The following is a 15,594-nucleotide window of genomic DNA, read 5'->3' on the forward strand; positions in this document are numbered from 1 at the left end:
TTTTTAAATTCTGTCTCTCACAGTTCAAGCGTACCTACGATAAAAATTACAGACCTCTCCATTCTTTGTAGGTGGGAAAACCTGCAAAATAGTCAGTGTATCAAATACTTATTTTCCGCTCTTCCTTTGGCGTCAAAGACCTCGACCTATCCTGGTTCTCCTCATACCTCACCAACCGCACATTTAGCATTTCCTACTCCCATACCACCTCTTCATCCCGGCCTCTCTGTTGGTGTCCCTCAAGGCTCTGTCCTAGGACCTCTTCTCTTCTCACTCTATATACACTTGGCCTGGGACAACTCATAAAGTCCTATGGCTTCCAGTAACACCATTATGCTGATGACAATCAGATCTACCTCTCTGGCCCAGACGTCACCTCTCTGCTCTCCAGAATCTCAGAGTGCCTATCAGCCATATCCTCCTTCTTCTCTCGCTTCCTCAAGCTCAATGTGGACAAATCTGAACTAATTATCTTTATCTTGTATATCTTCCCTACCTGATTTATCTATTAAAATAAATCAAAACACACTTTCCCCTGTCCCGGAAATCCGCTGCCTCGGAGTAACCCTGGACTCTGCCTGGTCCTTCAAACCGCACATCCAAGCTCTCGCCACCTCCTGTCGCCTCCAGCTCAAAAATATTTCCAGAATCCGTCCTTTCCTCAAACGTCAATCTACTAAAATGCTTGTGCATGCCCTATTGATCTCCCGCCTCGACTATTGCAACATCCTCCTTTGTGGCCTACCTCTAACACTCTCGCACCCCTCCAGTCCATCCTTAACTCTGCTGCCCGACTAATTAATCTCTCTCCTCGCTACACTCCTGCTTCTCCTCTTGGCAAATCCCTTCACTGGCTCCCAATTTCCCAGCGTATCCAGTTTAAACTATTAACACTGACCTACAAAGCCATCCATAACCTTTCTCCTCCGTATATTTCCAAACGAATCTCTTAATATCTTCCCTCACGTAATTTCTGGTCCTCCCAAGATCTCCTTCTCTCCTCCACGCTTATTCGCTCCTCACCCAACCGCCTCCAAGACTTCTCCCGAATATCCCCCATCCTCTGGAATTCAGTGCCCCAACAGGTCCTGTTATCCACATTTGGATCCTTCAAAAGAAACCTGAAAACCGAACTCTTCAGGAAAGCCTACAGCCTGTAATGACCACATGGCCTCCTCAACACCATCGGAGCTACCGCAACCCCCGACCTACTGTCTCCTTCCCCATAATCCTGTAGAATGTAAGCCCGCAAGGGCAGGGTCCTCTCCCCTCTGTACCAGTCTGTCATTGTTAGTTTGCTTACTGTAAGGGATATCTGTAATTTGTATGTAACCCCTTCTCATGTAGAGCATGGTGCTATATAAATAATAATAATAATAATAATAATAAATAATAATTTATACATACACACATATAAAAAAAGTCTTTACTAGGAACAACAATAATTAAGACGTCTCTCACCGGCAGCTGCCGCACTATCAGGTTTTCGAGTCCCCCGAGTATTTGGACGGCGGTTGCAAAGTCTCGTTGCTCGTAGCATAATTTAGAGACGAGAAGAAATTTTGTCAGGATGCTCGTCTGTAACTAAAGAGTGGAAAGACTAAATAAATAGATGATGCGAACAGGTCTATCACAGAAATATTACCGCCACCTGGAATGAGAAGTTTCGCTTAAGACTGAATGGTTTTCCTAGACATAATAGTTTATTTGTGCAGTTTTTTCCATACACAGATCAGTACAGGCTCATATATATGTGCTACATGCTAAGCCAATGAAGAAGCTCGGTAAGTGACACCGCTGGAATCAGGGTTTCTGCTCTCACATCATGCTGCTCTCAGGTGGGGAATAAAAAACCTGGTGGCACAGAGGAAGAAGAAGAAAGCGCAATAAGTATGAGGGGCAGCAGGAGGGGAGGAAGCGACAGGCGAGAGTGGCCACAGGAGGGGAAAAGACAGCGACGAGAGAGAAGAGGAGCAGGAAGGGAGAGAACCATGTGGGACATGGGGCACAGAATGGGAAAGACAGCAACAAGCGAGAAGAGGAGCAGGAGGGGAGAGATTGACAAGTGAGAAGGGCCACAGGAGGGAAGAGACAGCGACAAGCGATAGGAGGAGCAGGAGGGGAGAGAGCGACAAGCGAGAGGGGTCGCAGGAGGGGAGAGAGCGACAAGTGATAGGAGGAGCAGGAGGGGAGAGAGCGACAAGCGAGAGGGGTCGCAGGAGGGGAGAGAGCGACAAGGGAGAGGGGCTGCAGGAGGGGAGAGAGCGACAAGCGAGAAGGGTCGCAGGAGGGGAGAGAGCGACAAGCGAGAAGGGCCGAAGGAGGGGAGAGAGCGAGAAGGGTCGCAGGAGGGGAGAGAGCGACAAGCGAGAAGGGTCGCAGGAAGGGAGAGAGCGACAAGCGAGAAGGGCCACAGATGGGGAGAGCGACAAGTGAGAAGGGTCGCAGGAGGGGAGAGAGCGACAAGCGAGAAGGGCCGAAGGAGGAGAGAGAGCGACAAGCGAGCAGGGTCGCAGGAGGGGAGAGAGCGACAAGCGAGAAGGGTCGCAGGAGGGGAGAGAGCGACAAGCAAGAAAGACCGAAAGAGGGGAGAGATCGACGAGAGGGGTCGCAAGAGGGGAGAGAGGGACAATCGAGAAGGGTCGCAGGAGAGGAGAGAGCGATAAGAGAGGGGCTGCAGGAGGAGAGAGAGGGACAAGCAAGAAGGGTCGCAGGAGGGGAGAGAGCGACAAGCGAGAAGGGTCGCAGGAGGGGAGAGAGCGACAAGCGAGAAGGGTCGCAGGAGGGGAGAGAGCGACAAGCGAGAAGGGTCGCAGGAGGGGAGAGAGCGACAAGCGAGAAGGGTCGCAGGAGGGGAGAGAGCGACAAGCGAGAAGGGTCGCAGGAGGGGAGAGAGCGACAAGCGAGAAGGGTCGCAGGAGGGGAGAGAGCGACAAGCGAGAAGGGTCGCAGGAGGGGAGAGAGCGACAAGCGAGAAGGGTCGCAGGAGGGGAGAGAGCGACAAGCGAGAAGGGTCGCAGGAGGGGAGAGAGCGACAAGCGAGAAGGGTCGCAGGAGGGGAGAGAGCGACAAGCGAGAAGGGTCGCAGGAGGGGAGAGCGACAAGCGAGAAGGGTCGCAGGAGGGAGAGAGCGACAAGCGAGAAGGGTCGCAGGAGGGGAGAGAGCGACAAGCGAGAAGGGTCGCAGGAGGGGAGAGAGCGACAAGCGAGAAGGGTCGCAGGAGGGGAGAGAGCGACAAGCGAGAAGAATCACAGGAGGGGAGAGAGCGACAAGCGAGAAGGGTCGCAGGAGGGGAGAGAGCAACAAGCGAGAAGAATCACAGGACAGAGAGCGACAAGCGAGAAGGGCCGCAGATGGGGAGAGCGACAAGCGAGAAGGGCCGAAGGAGGGGAGAGAGCGACAAGTGATAGGAGGAGCAGGAGGGGAGAGAGCGACAAGCGAGAGGGGTCGCAGGAGGGGAGAGAGCGACAAGCGAGAAGGGCCAAAGGAGGGGAGAGAGCAACGAGAGAGGGGTCGCAGGAGGGGAGAGAGTGACAAGCGAGAAGGGTCGCAGGAGGGGAGAGAGACAAGCGAGAAGGGTCGCAGGAGGGGAGAGAGACAAGCGAGAAGGGTCGCAGGAGGGGAGAGAGCGACAAGAGAGAAGGGCCGAAAGGGGAGAGAGCAACAAGCGAGAAGGATCGCAGGAGGGGAGAGAGCGACAAGCGAGAAGGGCCGAAGGAGGGGGGAGAGCGACGAGAGATGGGCCGCAGGAGGGGAGAGCGACAAGCGAGAATGGCCGAAGGAGGGGAGAGAGCGACGAGAGAGGGGTTGCAGGAGGGGAGAGAGGCAAGAGAGAAGGGTCGCAGGAGGGGAGAGAGCGACAAGCGAGAAGGGCCGAAGGAGAGGAGAGAGCGACAAGCGAGAGGAGGCGCAGGAGGGGAGAGAGCGACAAGCGAGAAGGGCCAAAGGAGGGGAGAGAGCGACAAGGGAGAGGGGCTGCAGGAGGGGAGAGAGCGACAAGCGAGAAGGGTCGCAGGAGGGGAGAGAGCGAGAAGCGAGAAGGGCCGAAGGAGGGGAGAGAGCGAGAAGGGTCGCAGGAGGGGAGAGAGCGACAAGCGAGAAGGGTCGCAGGAAGGGAGAGAGCGACAAGCGAGAAGGGCCACAGATGGGGAGAGCGACAAGTGAGAAGGGTCGCAGGAGGGGAGAGAGCGACAAGCGAGAAGGGCCGAAGGAGGAGAGAGAGCGACAAGCGAGCAGGGTCGCAGGAGGGGAGAGAGCGACAAGCGAGAAGGGTCGCAGGAGGGGAGAGAGCGACAAGCAAGAAAGACCGAAAGAGGGGAGAGATCGACGATAGGGGTCGCAAGAGGGGAGAGAGGGACAATCGAGAAGGGTCGCAGGAGAGGAGAGAGCGATAAGAGAGGGGCTGCAGGAGGAGAGAGAGGGACAAGCAAGAAGGGTCGCAGGAGGGGAGAGAGCGACAAGCGAGAAGGGTCGCAGGAGGGGAGAGAGCGACAAGCGAGAAGGGTCGCAGGAGGGGAGAGAGCGACAAGCGAGAAGGGTCGCAGGAGGGGAGAGAGCGACAAGCGAGAAGGGTCGCAGGAGGGGAGAGAGCGACAAGCGAGAAGGGTCGCAGGAGGGGAGAGAGCGACAAGCGAGAAGGGTCGCAGGAGGGGAGAGAGCGACAAGCGAGAAGGGTCGCAGGAGGGGAGAGAGCGACAAGCGAGAAGAATCACAGGAGGGGAGAGAGCAACAAGCGAGAAGGGTCGCAGGAGGGGAGAGAGCAACAAGCGAGAAGAATCACAGGACAGAGAGCGACAAGCGAGAAGGGCCGCAGATGGGGAGAGCGACAAGCGAGAAGGGCCGAAGGAGGGGAGAGAGCGACAAGTGATAGGAGGAGCAGGAGGGGAGAGAGCGACAAGCGAGAGGGGTCGCAGGAGGGGAGAGAGCGACAAGCGAGAAGGGCCAAAGGAGGGGAGAGAGCGACGAGAGAGGGGTCGCAGGAGGGGATAGAGTGACAAGCGAGAAGGGTCGCAGGAGGGGAGAGAGACAAGCGAGAAGGGTCGCAGGAGGGGAGAGAGACAAGCGAGAAGGGTCGCAGGAGGGGAGAGAGCGACAAGAGAGAAGGGCCGAAAGGGGAGAGAGCAACAAGCGAGAAGGATCGCAGGAGGGGAGAGAGCGACAAGCGAGAAGGGCCGAAGGAGGGGGGAGAGCGACGAGAGATGGGCCGCAGGAGGGGAGAGCGACAAGCGAGAATGGCCGAAGGAGGGGAGAGAGCGACGAGAGAGGGGTTGCAGGAGGGGAGAGAGGCAAGAGAGAAGGGTCGCAGGAGGGGAGAGAGCGACAAGCGAGAAGGGCCGAAGGAGAGGAGAGAGCGACAAGCGAGAGGAGGCGCAGGAGGGGAGAGAGCGACAAGCGAGAAGGGCCAAAGGAGGGGAGAGAGCGACAAGGGAGAGGGGCTGCAGGAGGGGAGAGAGCGACAAGCGAGAAGGGTCGCAGGAGGGGAGAGAGCGACAAGCGAGAAGGGCCGAAGGAGGGGAGAGAGCGAGAAGGGTCGCAGGAGGGGAGAGAGCGACAAGCGAGAAGGGTCGCAGGAAGGGAGAGAGCGACAAGCGAGAAGGGCCACAGATGGGGAGAGCGACAAGTGAGAAGGGTCGCAGGAGGGGAGAGAGCGACAAGCGAGAAGGGCCGAAGGAGGAGAGAGAGCGACAAGCGAGCAGGGTCGCAGCAGGGGAGAGAGCGACAAGCGAGAAGGGTCGCAGGAGGGGAGAGAGCGACAAGCAAGAAAGACCGAAAGAGGGGAGAGATCGACGAGAGGGGTCGCAAGAGGGGAGAGAGGGACAATCGAGAAGGGTCGCAGGAGAGGAGAGAGCGATAAGAGAGGGGCTGCAGGAGGAGAGAGAGGGACAAGCAAGAAGGGTCGCAGGAGGGGAGAGAGCGACAAGCGAGAAGGGTCGCAGGAGGGGAGAGAGCGACAAGCGAGAAGGGTCGCAGGAGGGGAGAGAGCGACAAGCGAGAAGGGTCGCAGGAGGGGAGAGAGCGACAAGCGAGAAGGGTCGCAGGAGGGGAGAGAGCGACAAGCGAGAAGGGTCGCAGGAGGGGAGAGAGCGACAAGCGAGAAGGGTCGCAGGAGGGGAGAGAGCGACAAGCGAGAAGGGTCGCAGGAGGGGAGAGAGCGACAAGCGAGAAGGGTCGCAGGAGGGGAGAGAGCGACAAGCGAGAAGGGTCGCAGGAGGGGAGAGAGCGACAAGCGAGAAGGGTCGCAGGAGGGGAGAGAGCGACAAGCGAGAAGGGTCGCAGGAGGGGAGAGAGCGACAAGCGAGAAGGGTCGCAGGAGGGGAGAGAGCGACAAGCGAGAAGGGTCGCAGGAGGGGAGAGAGCGACAAGCGAGAAGGGTCGCAGGAGGGGAGAGAGCGACAAGCGAGAAGGGTCGCAGGAGGGGAGAGAGCGACAAGCGAGAAGGGTCGCAGGAGGGGAGAGAGCGACAAGCGAGAAGGGTCGCAGGAGGGGAGAGAGCGACAAGCGAGAAGGGTCGCAGGAGGGGAGAGAGCGACAAGCGAGAAGGGTCGCAGGAGGGGAGAGCGACAAGCGAGAAGGGTCGCAGGAGGGGAGAGAGCGACAAGCGAGAAGGGTCGCAGGAGGGGAGAGAGCGACAAGCGAGAAGGGTCGCAGGAGGGGAGAGAGCGACAAGCGAGAAGGGTCGCAGGAGGGGAGAGAGCGACAAGCGAGAAGGGCCGAAGGAGGGGAGAGAGCGAGAAGGGTCGCAGGAGGGGAGAGAGCGACAAGCGAGAAGGGTCGCAGGAGGGGAGAGAGCGACAAGCGAGAAGAATCACAGGAGGGGAGAGAGCGACAAGTGAGAAGGGTCGCAGGAGGGGAGAGAGCAACAAGCGAGAAGAATCACAGGACAGAGAGAAGCGAGAAGGGCCGCAGATGGGGAGAGCGACAAGCGAGAAGGGCCGAAGGAGGGGAGAGAGCGACAAGTGATAGGAGGAGCAGGAGGGGAGAAAGCGACAAGCGAGAGGGGTCGCAGGAGGGGAGAGAGCGACAAGCGAGAAGGGCCAAAGGAGGGGAGAGAGCGACGAGAGAGGGGTCGCAGGAGGGGAGAGAGCGACGAGAGAGGGGTCGCAGGAGGGGAGAGAGTGACAAGCGAGAAGGGTCGCAGGAGGGGAGAGAGACAAGCGAGAAGGGTCGCAGGAGGGGAGAGAGACAAGCGAGAAGGGTCGCAGGAGGGGAGAGAGCGACAAGAGAGAAGGGCCGAAAGGGGAGAGAGCAACAAGCGAGAAGGATCGCAGGAGGGGAGAGAGCGACAAGCGAGAAGGGCCGAAGGAGGGGGGAGAGCGACGAGAGATGGGCCGCAGGAGGGGAGAGCGACAAGCGAGAATGGCCGAAGGAGGGGAGAGAGTGACGAGAGAGGGGTTGCAGGAGGGGAGAGAGAAGGGTCGCAGGAGGGGAGAGAGCGACAAGCGAGAAGGGCCGAAGGAGAGGAGAGAGCGACAAGCGAGAGGAGGCGCAGGAGGGGAGAGAGCGACAAGCGAGAAGGGCCAAAGGAGGGGAGAGAGCGACAAGGGAGAGGGGCTGCAGGAGGGGAGAGAGCGACAAGCGAGAAGGGTCGCAGGAGGGGAGAGAGCGACAAGCGAGAAGGGCCGAAGGAGGGGAGAGAGCGAGCAGGGTCGCAGGAGGGGAGAGAGCGAAAAGCGAGAAGGGTCGCAGGAGGGGAGAGAGCGACAAGCGAGAAGGGCCGAAGGAGGAGAGAGAGCGACAAGCGAGCAGGGTCGCAGGAGGGGAGAGAGCGACAAGCGAGAAGGGTCGCAGGAGGGGAGAGAGCGACAAGCAAGAAAGACCGAAAGAGGGGAGAGATCGATGAGAGGGGTCGCAAGAGGGGAGAGAGGGACAATCGAGAAGGGTCGCAGGAGAGGAGAGAGCAATAAGAGAGGGGCTGCAGGAGGAGAGAGAGGGACAAGCAAGAAGGGTCGCAGGAGGGGAGAGAGCGACAAGCGAGAAGGGTCGCAGGAGGGGAGAGAGCGACAAGCGAGAAGGGTCGCAGGAGGGGAGAGAGCGACAAGCGAGAAGGGTCGCAGGAGGGGAGAGAGCGACAAGCGAGAAGGGTCGCAGGAGGGGAGAGAGCGACAAGCGAGAAGGGTCGCAGGAGGGGAGAGAGCGACAAGCGAGAAGGGTCGCAGGAGGGGAGAGAGCGACAAGCGAGAAGGGTCGCAGGAGGGGAGAGAGCGACAAGCGAGAAGGGTCGCAGGAGGGGAGAGAGCGACAAGCGAGAAGGGTCGCAGGAGGGGAGAGAGCGACAAGCGAGAAGGGTCGCAGGAGGGGAGAGCGACAAGCGAGAAGGGTCGCAGGAGGGGAGAGCGACAAGCGAGAAGGGTCGCAGGAGGGAGAGAGCGACAAGCGAGAAGGGTCGCAGGAGGGGAGAGAGCGACAATCGAGAAGGGTCGCAGGAGAGGAGAGAGCGATAAGAGAGGGGCTGCAGGAGGAGAGAGAGGGACAAGCAAGAAGGGTCGCAGGAGGGGAGAGAGCGACAAGCGAGAAGGGTCGCAGGAGGGGAGAGAGCGACAAGCGAGAAGGGTCGCAGGAGGGGAGAGAGCGACAAGCGAGAAGGGTCGCAGGAGGGGAGAGAGCGACAAGCGAGAAGGGTCGCAGGAGGGGAGAGAGCGACAAGCGAGAAGGGTCGCAGGAGGGGAGAGAGCGACAAGCGAGAAGGGCCGAAGGAGGGGAGAGAGCGAGAAGGGTCGCAGGAGGGGAGAGAGCGACAAGCGAGAAGGGTCGCAGGAGGGGAGAGAGCGACAAGCGAGAAGAATCACAGGAGGGGAGAGAGCGACAAGCGAGAAGGGTCGCAGGAGGGGAGAGAGCGACAAGCGAGAAGGGTCGCAGGAGGGGAGAGAGCGACAAGCGAGAAGGGTCGCAGGAGGGGAGAGAGCGACAAGCGAGAAGGGTCGCAGGAGGGGAGAGAGCGACAAGCAAGAAAGACCGAAGGAGGGGAGAGAGCGACAAGCGAGAATGGTCGCAGGAGGGGAGAGAGCGACAAGCGATAAGGGTGACAGGAGGGGAGATAGCGAAAAGCGTGAAGGGCCGAAGGAGGGGAGAGAGCGACGAGAGAGGGGCCGCAGGAGGGGAGAGAGCGACAAGCGAGAATGGTCGCAGGAGGGGAGAGACAAGAGGGAGCGGCCGCAAGAGGGGAAGGAACGACAAGTGAGGGCCGCAGTAGGGGAGAGAGCAAATGGCGAGAGGGGCTGCAGGAGGGGAGAGAGCGACAAGTGTGAAGGGCCGAAGGAGGGGAGAGAGCGACAAGCGTGAAGGGCCGAAGGAGGGGAGAGAGCGCGACAAGCGTGAAGGGCCGAAGGAGGGGAGAGACAAGGGTGAGCGGCCGCAAGAGGGTAAAGAGCGACAAGCGAGAAGAACCGCAGGAGGGGAGAGAGGGACAAGCAAGAGGGGCCGCAGGAGAGGAGAGTGCCACAAACGAGAGGGGCCGTAGGAGGGGAGAGAGCGACAAGCGAGAGGGACTGCAGGATGGGAGAGAGCGACAGGTGAGAGGGGCCGCAGGAGGGGTGAGAGCGACAAGCGAGAGGGGCCGCAGGAGGGGAGAGACTAGGGTGAGCGGCCGCAAGAGGGTAAAGTGCGACAAGTGAGAGGGGCCACAGTAGGGGAGAGAGTGACAAGCGAGAAGAACCACAGGAGGGGAGAGAGCGACGAGAGAGGGGCCGCAGGAGGGGAGAGAGCGACAAGCGAGAATGGTCACAGGAGGGGAGAGACAAGAGGGAGCAGTTGCAAGAGGGGAAGGAACGACAAGTGAGGGCCGCAGTAGGGGAGAGAGCAAATGGCGAGAGGGGCTGCAGGAGGGGAGAGAGCGACAAGCGTGAAGGGCTGAAGGAGGGGAGAGAGCGACAAGCGTGAAGGGCCGAAGGAGGGGAGGGACAAGGGTGAGCGGCCGAAAGAGGGTAAAGAGCGACAAGCGAGAAGAACCGCAGGAGGGGAGAGAGGGACAAGCAAGAGGGGCCGCAGGAGGGGAGAGAGCAAATGGCGAAAGGGGCTGCAGGAGGGGAGAGAGCAAATGGCGAAAGGGGCTGCAGGAGGGGAGAGAGCAAATGGCGAAAGGGGCTGCAGGAGGGGAGAGAGCGACAAGCGTGAAGGGCCGAAGGAGGGGAGAGAGCGACAAGCGTGAAGGGCCGAAGGAGGGGAGAGAGCGACAAGCGTGAAGGGCCGAAGGAGGGGAGAGAGCGCGACAAGCGTGAAGGGCCGAAGGAGGGGAGAGACAAGGGTGAGCGGCCGCAAGAGGGTAAAGAGTGACAAGCGAGAAGAACCGCAGGAGGGGAGAGAGGGACAAGCAAGAGGGGCCGCAGGAGGGGAGAGTGCCACAAACGAGAGGGGCCGCAGGAGGGGAGAGAGAGCGACAAGCGAGAGGTACTGCAGGATGGGAGAGAGCGACAGGCGAGAGGGGCCGCAGGAGGGGAGAGAGCGACAAGCGAGAGGGGCCGCAGGAGGGGAGAGAGCAACAAGCGAGACGGGCCGCAGGAGGGGAGAGCCAAGGGTGAGCGGCCGCAAGAGGGTAAAAAGTGACAAGTGAGAGGGGCCACAGTAAGGGGAGAGAGTGACAAGCGACAAGAACTGCAGGAGGGGAGAGAGTGACAAGCAAGAGGGGCCGCAGGAGGGGAGAGAGCGACAAGCAAGAGGGGCCGAAGCGGCTAGCGAGAAGGGCCAAAGGAGGGGAGAGAGCGACAAGCGAGAGGGGCCGCAGGAGTGGAAAGCGCGACAAGTGAGAAGGGTCGCAGGAGGGGAGAGAGCGCGACAGGCGAGAGGGGCCGCAGGAGGGGAGAGAGCGACAGGAAAGAGGGGCCACAGGAGAGGAGAGAGCGGCTAGCGAGAGGGGTGAGCAGTAGAGGGAGAGACAGCAACTAGCAAGAGGCTGCACAGGAGGGGGAGAGAGACAGAGAGGCTAATAGAGGGATAGAGAGCACGACCAAGTGGGTGAAATAGGGGGAGAGAGAGCAAGAGAGTAAACAGGAAGGAGCTCCAGGGAGAAAGCAAGAGAGTGAACAAGTAGGAGCTAGAGAGCGTGAGCCATCTCTACCATTACACGTAGACTTAGATACAGAGCAGATGTGTGGAACAATCTATAAAATCCTACATATAAAATCCGTGAGGGCGGACGCTCAGACAACACGGGGGGATGCAGAGCGACACTGGGAGAGATGCAATCTAACCTTGGCTGTGTGACAGGTCACGATCTCCGCGGCCACCCACATACTGACATTGTCCGCGAATCGTAACATCTGGAGCAGATACTTGTCCTGTGTGCACTTCGGGGAGAAGAGACTGCAAACCTCGGCCGGGAGAGTCTCCACCGAGAACGTCCTATCAAGTCCGAAAAAGAAGAGAAGATGAAGATCACCGAGAGATGACGGCTAATACAAAGTTTATTACAAAGTTACTGAACTTTTCCAAATACAATTATCAAATTTATTTCAATGTGCTTTTTTAGCTTCACTTTTGTCTGATATTACGGATACACTGGACTTTGGCCAGTATGTCCCTCAACAACCAGTTGTTCGGCAGTTAGTACAATGTATTAAAAGGGAATCTGTTTGCCACCTAATCTGAGAGCCGTATAATATAGAGACAGAGACCCTGATTCCAGAGATGTGTCACTTACAAGGCCGCTTGCTGTAGTTTTATGAAATCAGTGTTTTATTAGCAGGAGATTATCACTAGAGGACTAGTAAACCTGCTGCCATGTATTCCTTCATACTCCTCTTGAACCCTGTATAACCATGCCCCCACCACTTAATGGCAGCTTTCTGCCTATGCACAGTGTATGCAGAAAGCTGCCACTCAGTGGTGTGGGTGGTGTTATACAGGGCTCAGCATTCAGAGAACTGCTAGAGCTGCAGCAGATAAAACAGTAGTTTTATCAAAACTGCAGCAAGCAGCCAAGTGACATTTCTGGAATCAGGGTCTCTGCCCCTACATCATAAAGGGGAGCAAAAACCTGGTGAGAGATTCCCTTCAAATTCAAGTAATGACTACTACCACAATGAGGAACACTGATGCCCTACAGGACTACGGCAGGTTCAGAACAATGGAGACACATTTATTTGCACAGGAGCTGCATACACAAGGCAGTATAATAAACCCATGCAATATAAATATCAGTTACGAAAGGTGGACATTGCCTCTAAAGCGGCTCTGTGCACAGACGTATGGAAAGATGAAGGTCTGTACTACAAGTGGAAAAAATGGTTATTTGCCAACAAGATTGATAGAATAGAGCTTCATTCCAGAGATGGGAAGAAGTAGGGGGAGCGCTCCCACCATACAGCTGGACCCTCTCATCGCTCCTATCAGTCACATTGATCAACATGCTTGTCCTGCCAGAATCTGCGGCCCCCACACTCCCTACAACAAGGGCGTCAGAGCGTTCCCCTGAGCACTGTGCCCCTTCATCTCACACCTCGAGGTCATTATACCAGGACACCTGCAGCAGCCGGGAAGATCGCACTTGGCCCAGAATTTATTATCCTCTCCCCCAACACAAAGGCGCACAAAAGAGCCGAGACTCCACCTGACCTTGGCCGAGACTGCACCTGACCTTGGCTCACTATCTCCAGACTTACTTTGGAACATTGCTGGATTTGTCTTTAACTCCTAGCGCCCGAGAGTTCAAGAAGTTGACAGGATGGCACTTCTGGAACATTTCCTAAAAATCACAAATGGAATGAAAAAATCATTAGACATTTAGTAATAATGAGGAGTAATCTGAAGGTGCAGAAAATAAAATCAGATGTAATAATAGCAGAATAGCGGAATAATTAATAGAATCCGAGACAGAAGTCTGGTGTCATCCGACTCATGATTATACGTAATAACCGCAAATGGGAGAGACAGAGGTCGTCATTTACATAATCAATTATGCGGTCTAGTACAGATGCTGCTGCCGCCGCCAGTCAGGTCTCAGTCTATTACAGATGCCGCAGGACGGCCTGCAAGTCTACTACAGACGCTACTGCCGCCACCGGACGGCCCGCAAGTCTACTACAGATGCTGCTACCGCCGCCGGACGGCCCGCAAGTCTACTACAGACGCTACTGCCGCCACCGGACGGCCCGCAAGTCTACTACAGACGCTACTGCCGCCACCGGACGGCCCGCAAGTCTACTACAGACGCTACTGCCACCGCCGGACGGCCCGCAAGTCTACTACAGACGCTACTGCCACCGCCGGACAGCCCGAAAGTCTACTACAGACGTTGCTACCGCTGCCGGACGGCCCGCAAGTCTACTACAGACTTTGCTACCGCTGCCGGACGGCCCGCAAGTCTACTACAGACGCTACTGCCGCCACCGGACGGCCCGCAAGTCTACTACAGATGCTGCTACCGCCGCCGGACAGCCCGCAAGTCTACTACAGACGCTACTGCCGCCACCGGACGGCCCGCAAGTCTACTACAGATGCTGCTACCGCCGCCGGACAGCTCACAAGTCTACTACAGACGTTGCTACCGCTGCCGGACGGCCCGCAAGTCTACTACAGACGTTGCTACCGTTGCCGGACGGCCCGCAAGTCTACTACAGACGTTGCTACCGCTGCCGGACGGCCCGCAAGTCTACTACAGACGCTACTGCCGCCACCGGACGGCCCGCAAGTCTACTACAGATGCTGCTACCGCCGCCGGACAGCCCGCAAGTCTACTACAGACGCTACTGCCGCCGGACGGCCCGCAAGTCTACTACAGACGTTGCTACCGCTGCCGGACGGCCCGCAAGTCTACTACAGACACTGCTACCGCCGCCGGACGGCCCGCAAGTCTACTACAGACGCTACTGCCGCCACCGGACGGCTCGCAAGTCTACTACAGATGCTGCTACCGCTGCCGGACGGCCCGCAAGTCTACTACAGATGCTGCTACCGCCGCTGGACAGCCCGCAAGTCTACTACAGATGCTGCTACCGCCGCCGGACTACCCACAAGTCTACTACAGATGTTGCTACCGCTGCCGGACGGCCCGCAAGTCTACTACAGACGCTACTGCCGCCACCGGACGGCCCACAAGTCTACTACAGATGCTGCTACCGCCGCCGGACGACCCACAAGTCTACTACAGATGTTGCTACCGCTGCCGGACAGCCCGCAAGTCTACTACAGATGTTGCTACCGCTGCCGGACGGCCCGCAAGTCTACTACAGACACTACTGCCATCGCCGGACGACCCGCAAGTCTACTACAGACGCTGCTACCGCCACCGGACGGCCCGCAAGTCTACTACAGACGCTACTGCCACCGCCGGACAGCCCGCAAGTCTACTACAGACACTGCTACCGCCGTCGGACGACCCACAAGTCTACTACAGACGCGGATACCGCCGCAGGACGACCCACAAGTCTACTACAGACGTTGCTACCGCTGCCGGATGGCCTGGAAGTCTACTAGACGCTGCTACCGCCACCGGACGGCCCGCAAGTCTACTACAGATGCTGCGTCCGCCGCATGGCCCGCAAGTCTACTACACACGTTGCTACCGCTGCCGGATGACCCACAAGTCTACTACAGACTTTGCTACCGCCACAGGACGGCCCGCAAGTCTACTACAGATGCTGCTACCGCCACCGGATGGCCCACAAGTCTACTAGAGACGCTACTGCCGCCACCAGACGGCCCGCAAGTCTACTACAGATGCTACTGCCGCCACCGGACGGCCCGCAAGTCTACTACAGATGCTGCTACCGCCGCCGGACGACCCACAAGTCTACTACAGACGCTACTGCTACCGCCGGACAGCCCGCAAGTCTACTACAGACACTGCTACCGCCGCCGGACGACCCACAAGTCTACTACAGACGCTGCTACCGCCACCGGACAGCCCGCAAGTCTACTACAGACACTGCTACCGCCGCCGGACGACCCACAAGTCTACTACAGACGCTGCTACCGCCACCGGACGGCCCGCAAGTCTACTACAGACACTGCTACCGCCGCCGGACGACCCACAAGTCTACTACAGACGTTGCTACCGATGCCGGATGGCCTGCAAGTCTACTAGATGCTGCTACCGCCACCGGACGGCCCGCAAGTCTACTACAGATGCTGCGTCCGCCCTGCCGGACGGCCCGCAAGTCTACTACAGATGCTGCTACCACAGCCGGACGGCCCACAAGTCTACTACAGACGTTGCTACCGCTGCCGGATGGCCAGCAAGTCTACTACAGACGCTGCTACCGCCGCCGAACGGCCCGCAAGTCTACTACAGACACTGCTACCGCCGCCGGACGGCCCGCAAGTCTACTACAGACACTGCTACCGCCGCCGGACGGCCCGCAAGTCTACTACAGACGCTGCTACTGCTGCCAGACAGCCCGCAAGTCTACTACAGATGCTGCTACCGCCGCCGGACGACCCACAAGTCTACTACAGACGCTACTGCTACCGCCGGACAGCCCGCAAGTCTACTACAGACACTGCTACCGCCGCCGGACGACCCACAAGTCTACTACAGACGCTGCTACCGCCACCGGACAGCCCGCAAGTCTACTACAGACACTGCTACCGCCGCCGGACGACCCACAAGTCTACTACAGACGCTGCTACCGCCACCGGACGGCCCGCAAGTCTACTACAGA

At 58.5% G+C, this 15,594-nt stretch overlaps 1 protein-coding gene across 1 annotated transcript in view; it reads right to left on the reverse strand.

The window, feature by feature from the left end:
- The window catches only part of KNDC1 (kinase non-catalytic C-lobe domain containing 1), a 127,943-nt gene that overhangs the window by 19,210 nt on the left and 93,139 nt on the right, over positions 1-15,594 (reverse strand). The window contains exons 25-27 of the mRNA XM_069753825.1: positions 12,595-12,677; positions 11,185-11,335; positions 1,462-1,584 (exon numbers count right to left, since the gene is read on the reverse strand). Coding sequence (XP_069609926.1) covers positions 1,462-1,584; positions 11,185-11,335; positions 12,595-12,677 — 357 coding nt within the window. The remainder of the gene's footprint in view (positions 1-1,461; positions 1,585-11,184; positions 11,336-12,594; positions 12,678-15,594) is intronic.

The sequence above is a fragment of the Ranitomeya imitator genome, chromosome 2 (assembly GCF_032444005.1).
Source record: "Ranitomeya imitator isolate aRanImi1 chromosome 2, aRanImi1.pri, whole genome shotgun sequence".
NCBI lineage: Eukaryota > Metazoa > Chordata > Amphibia > Anura > Dendrobatidae > Ranitomeya > Ranitomeya imitator.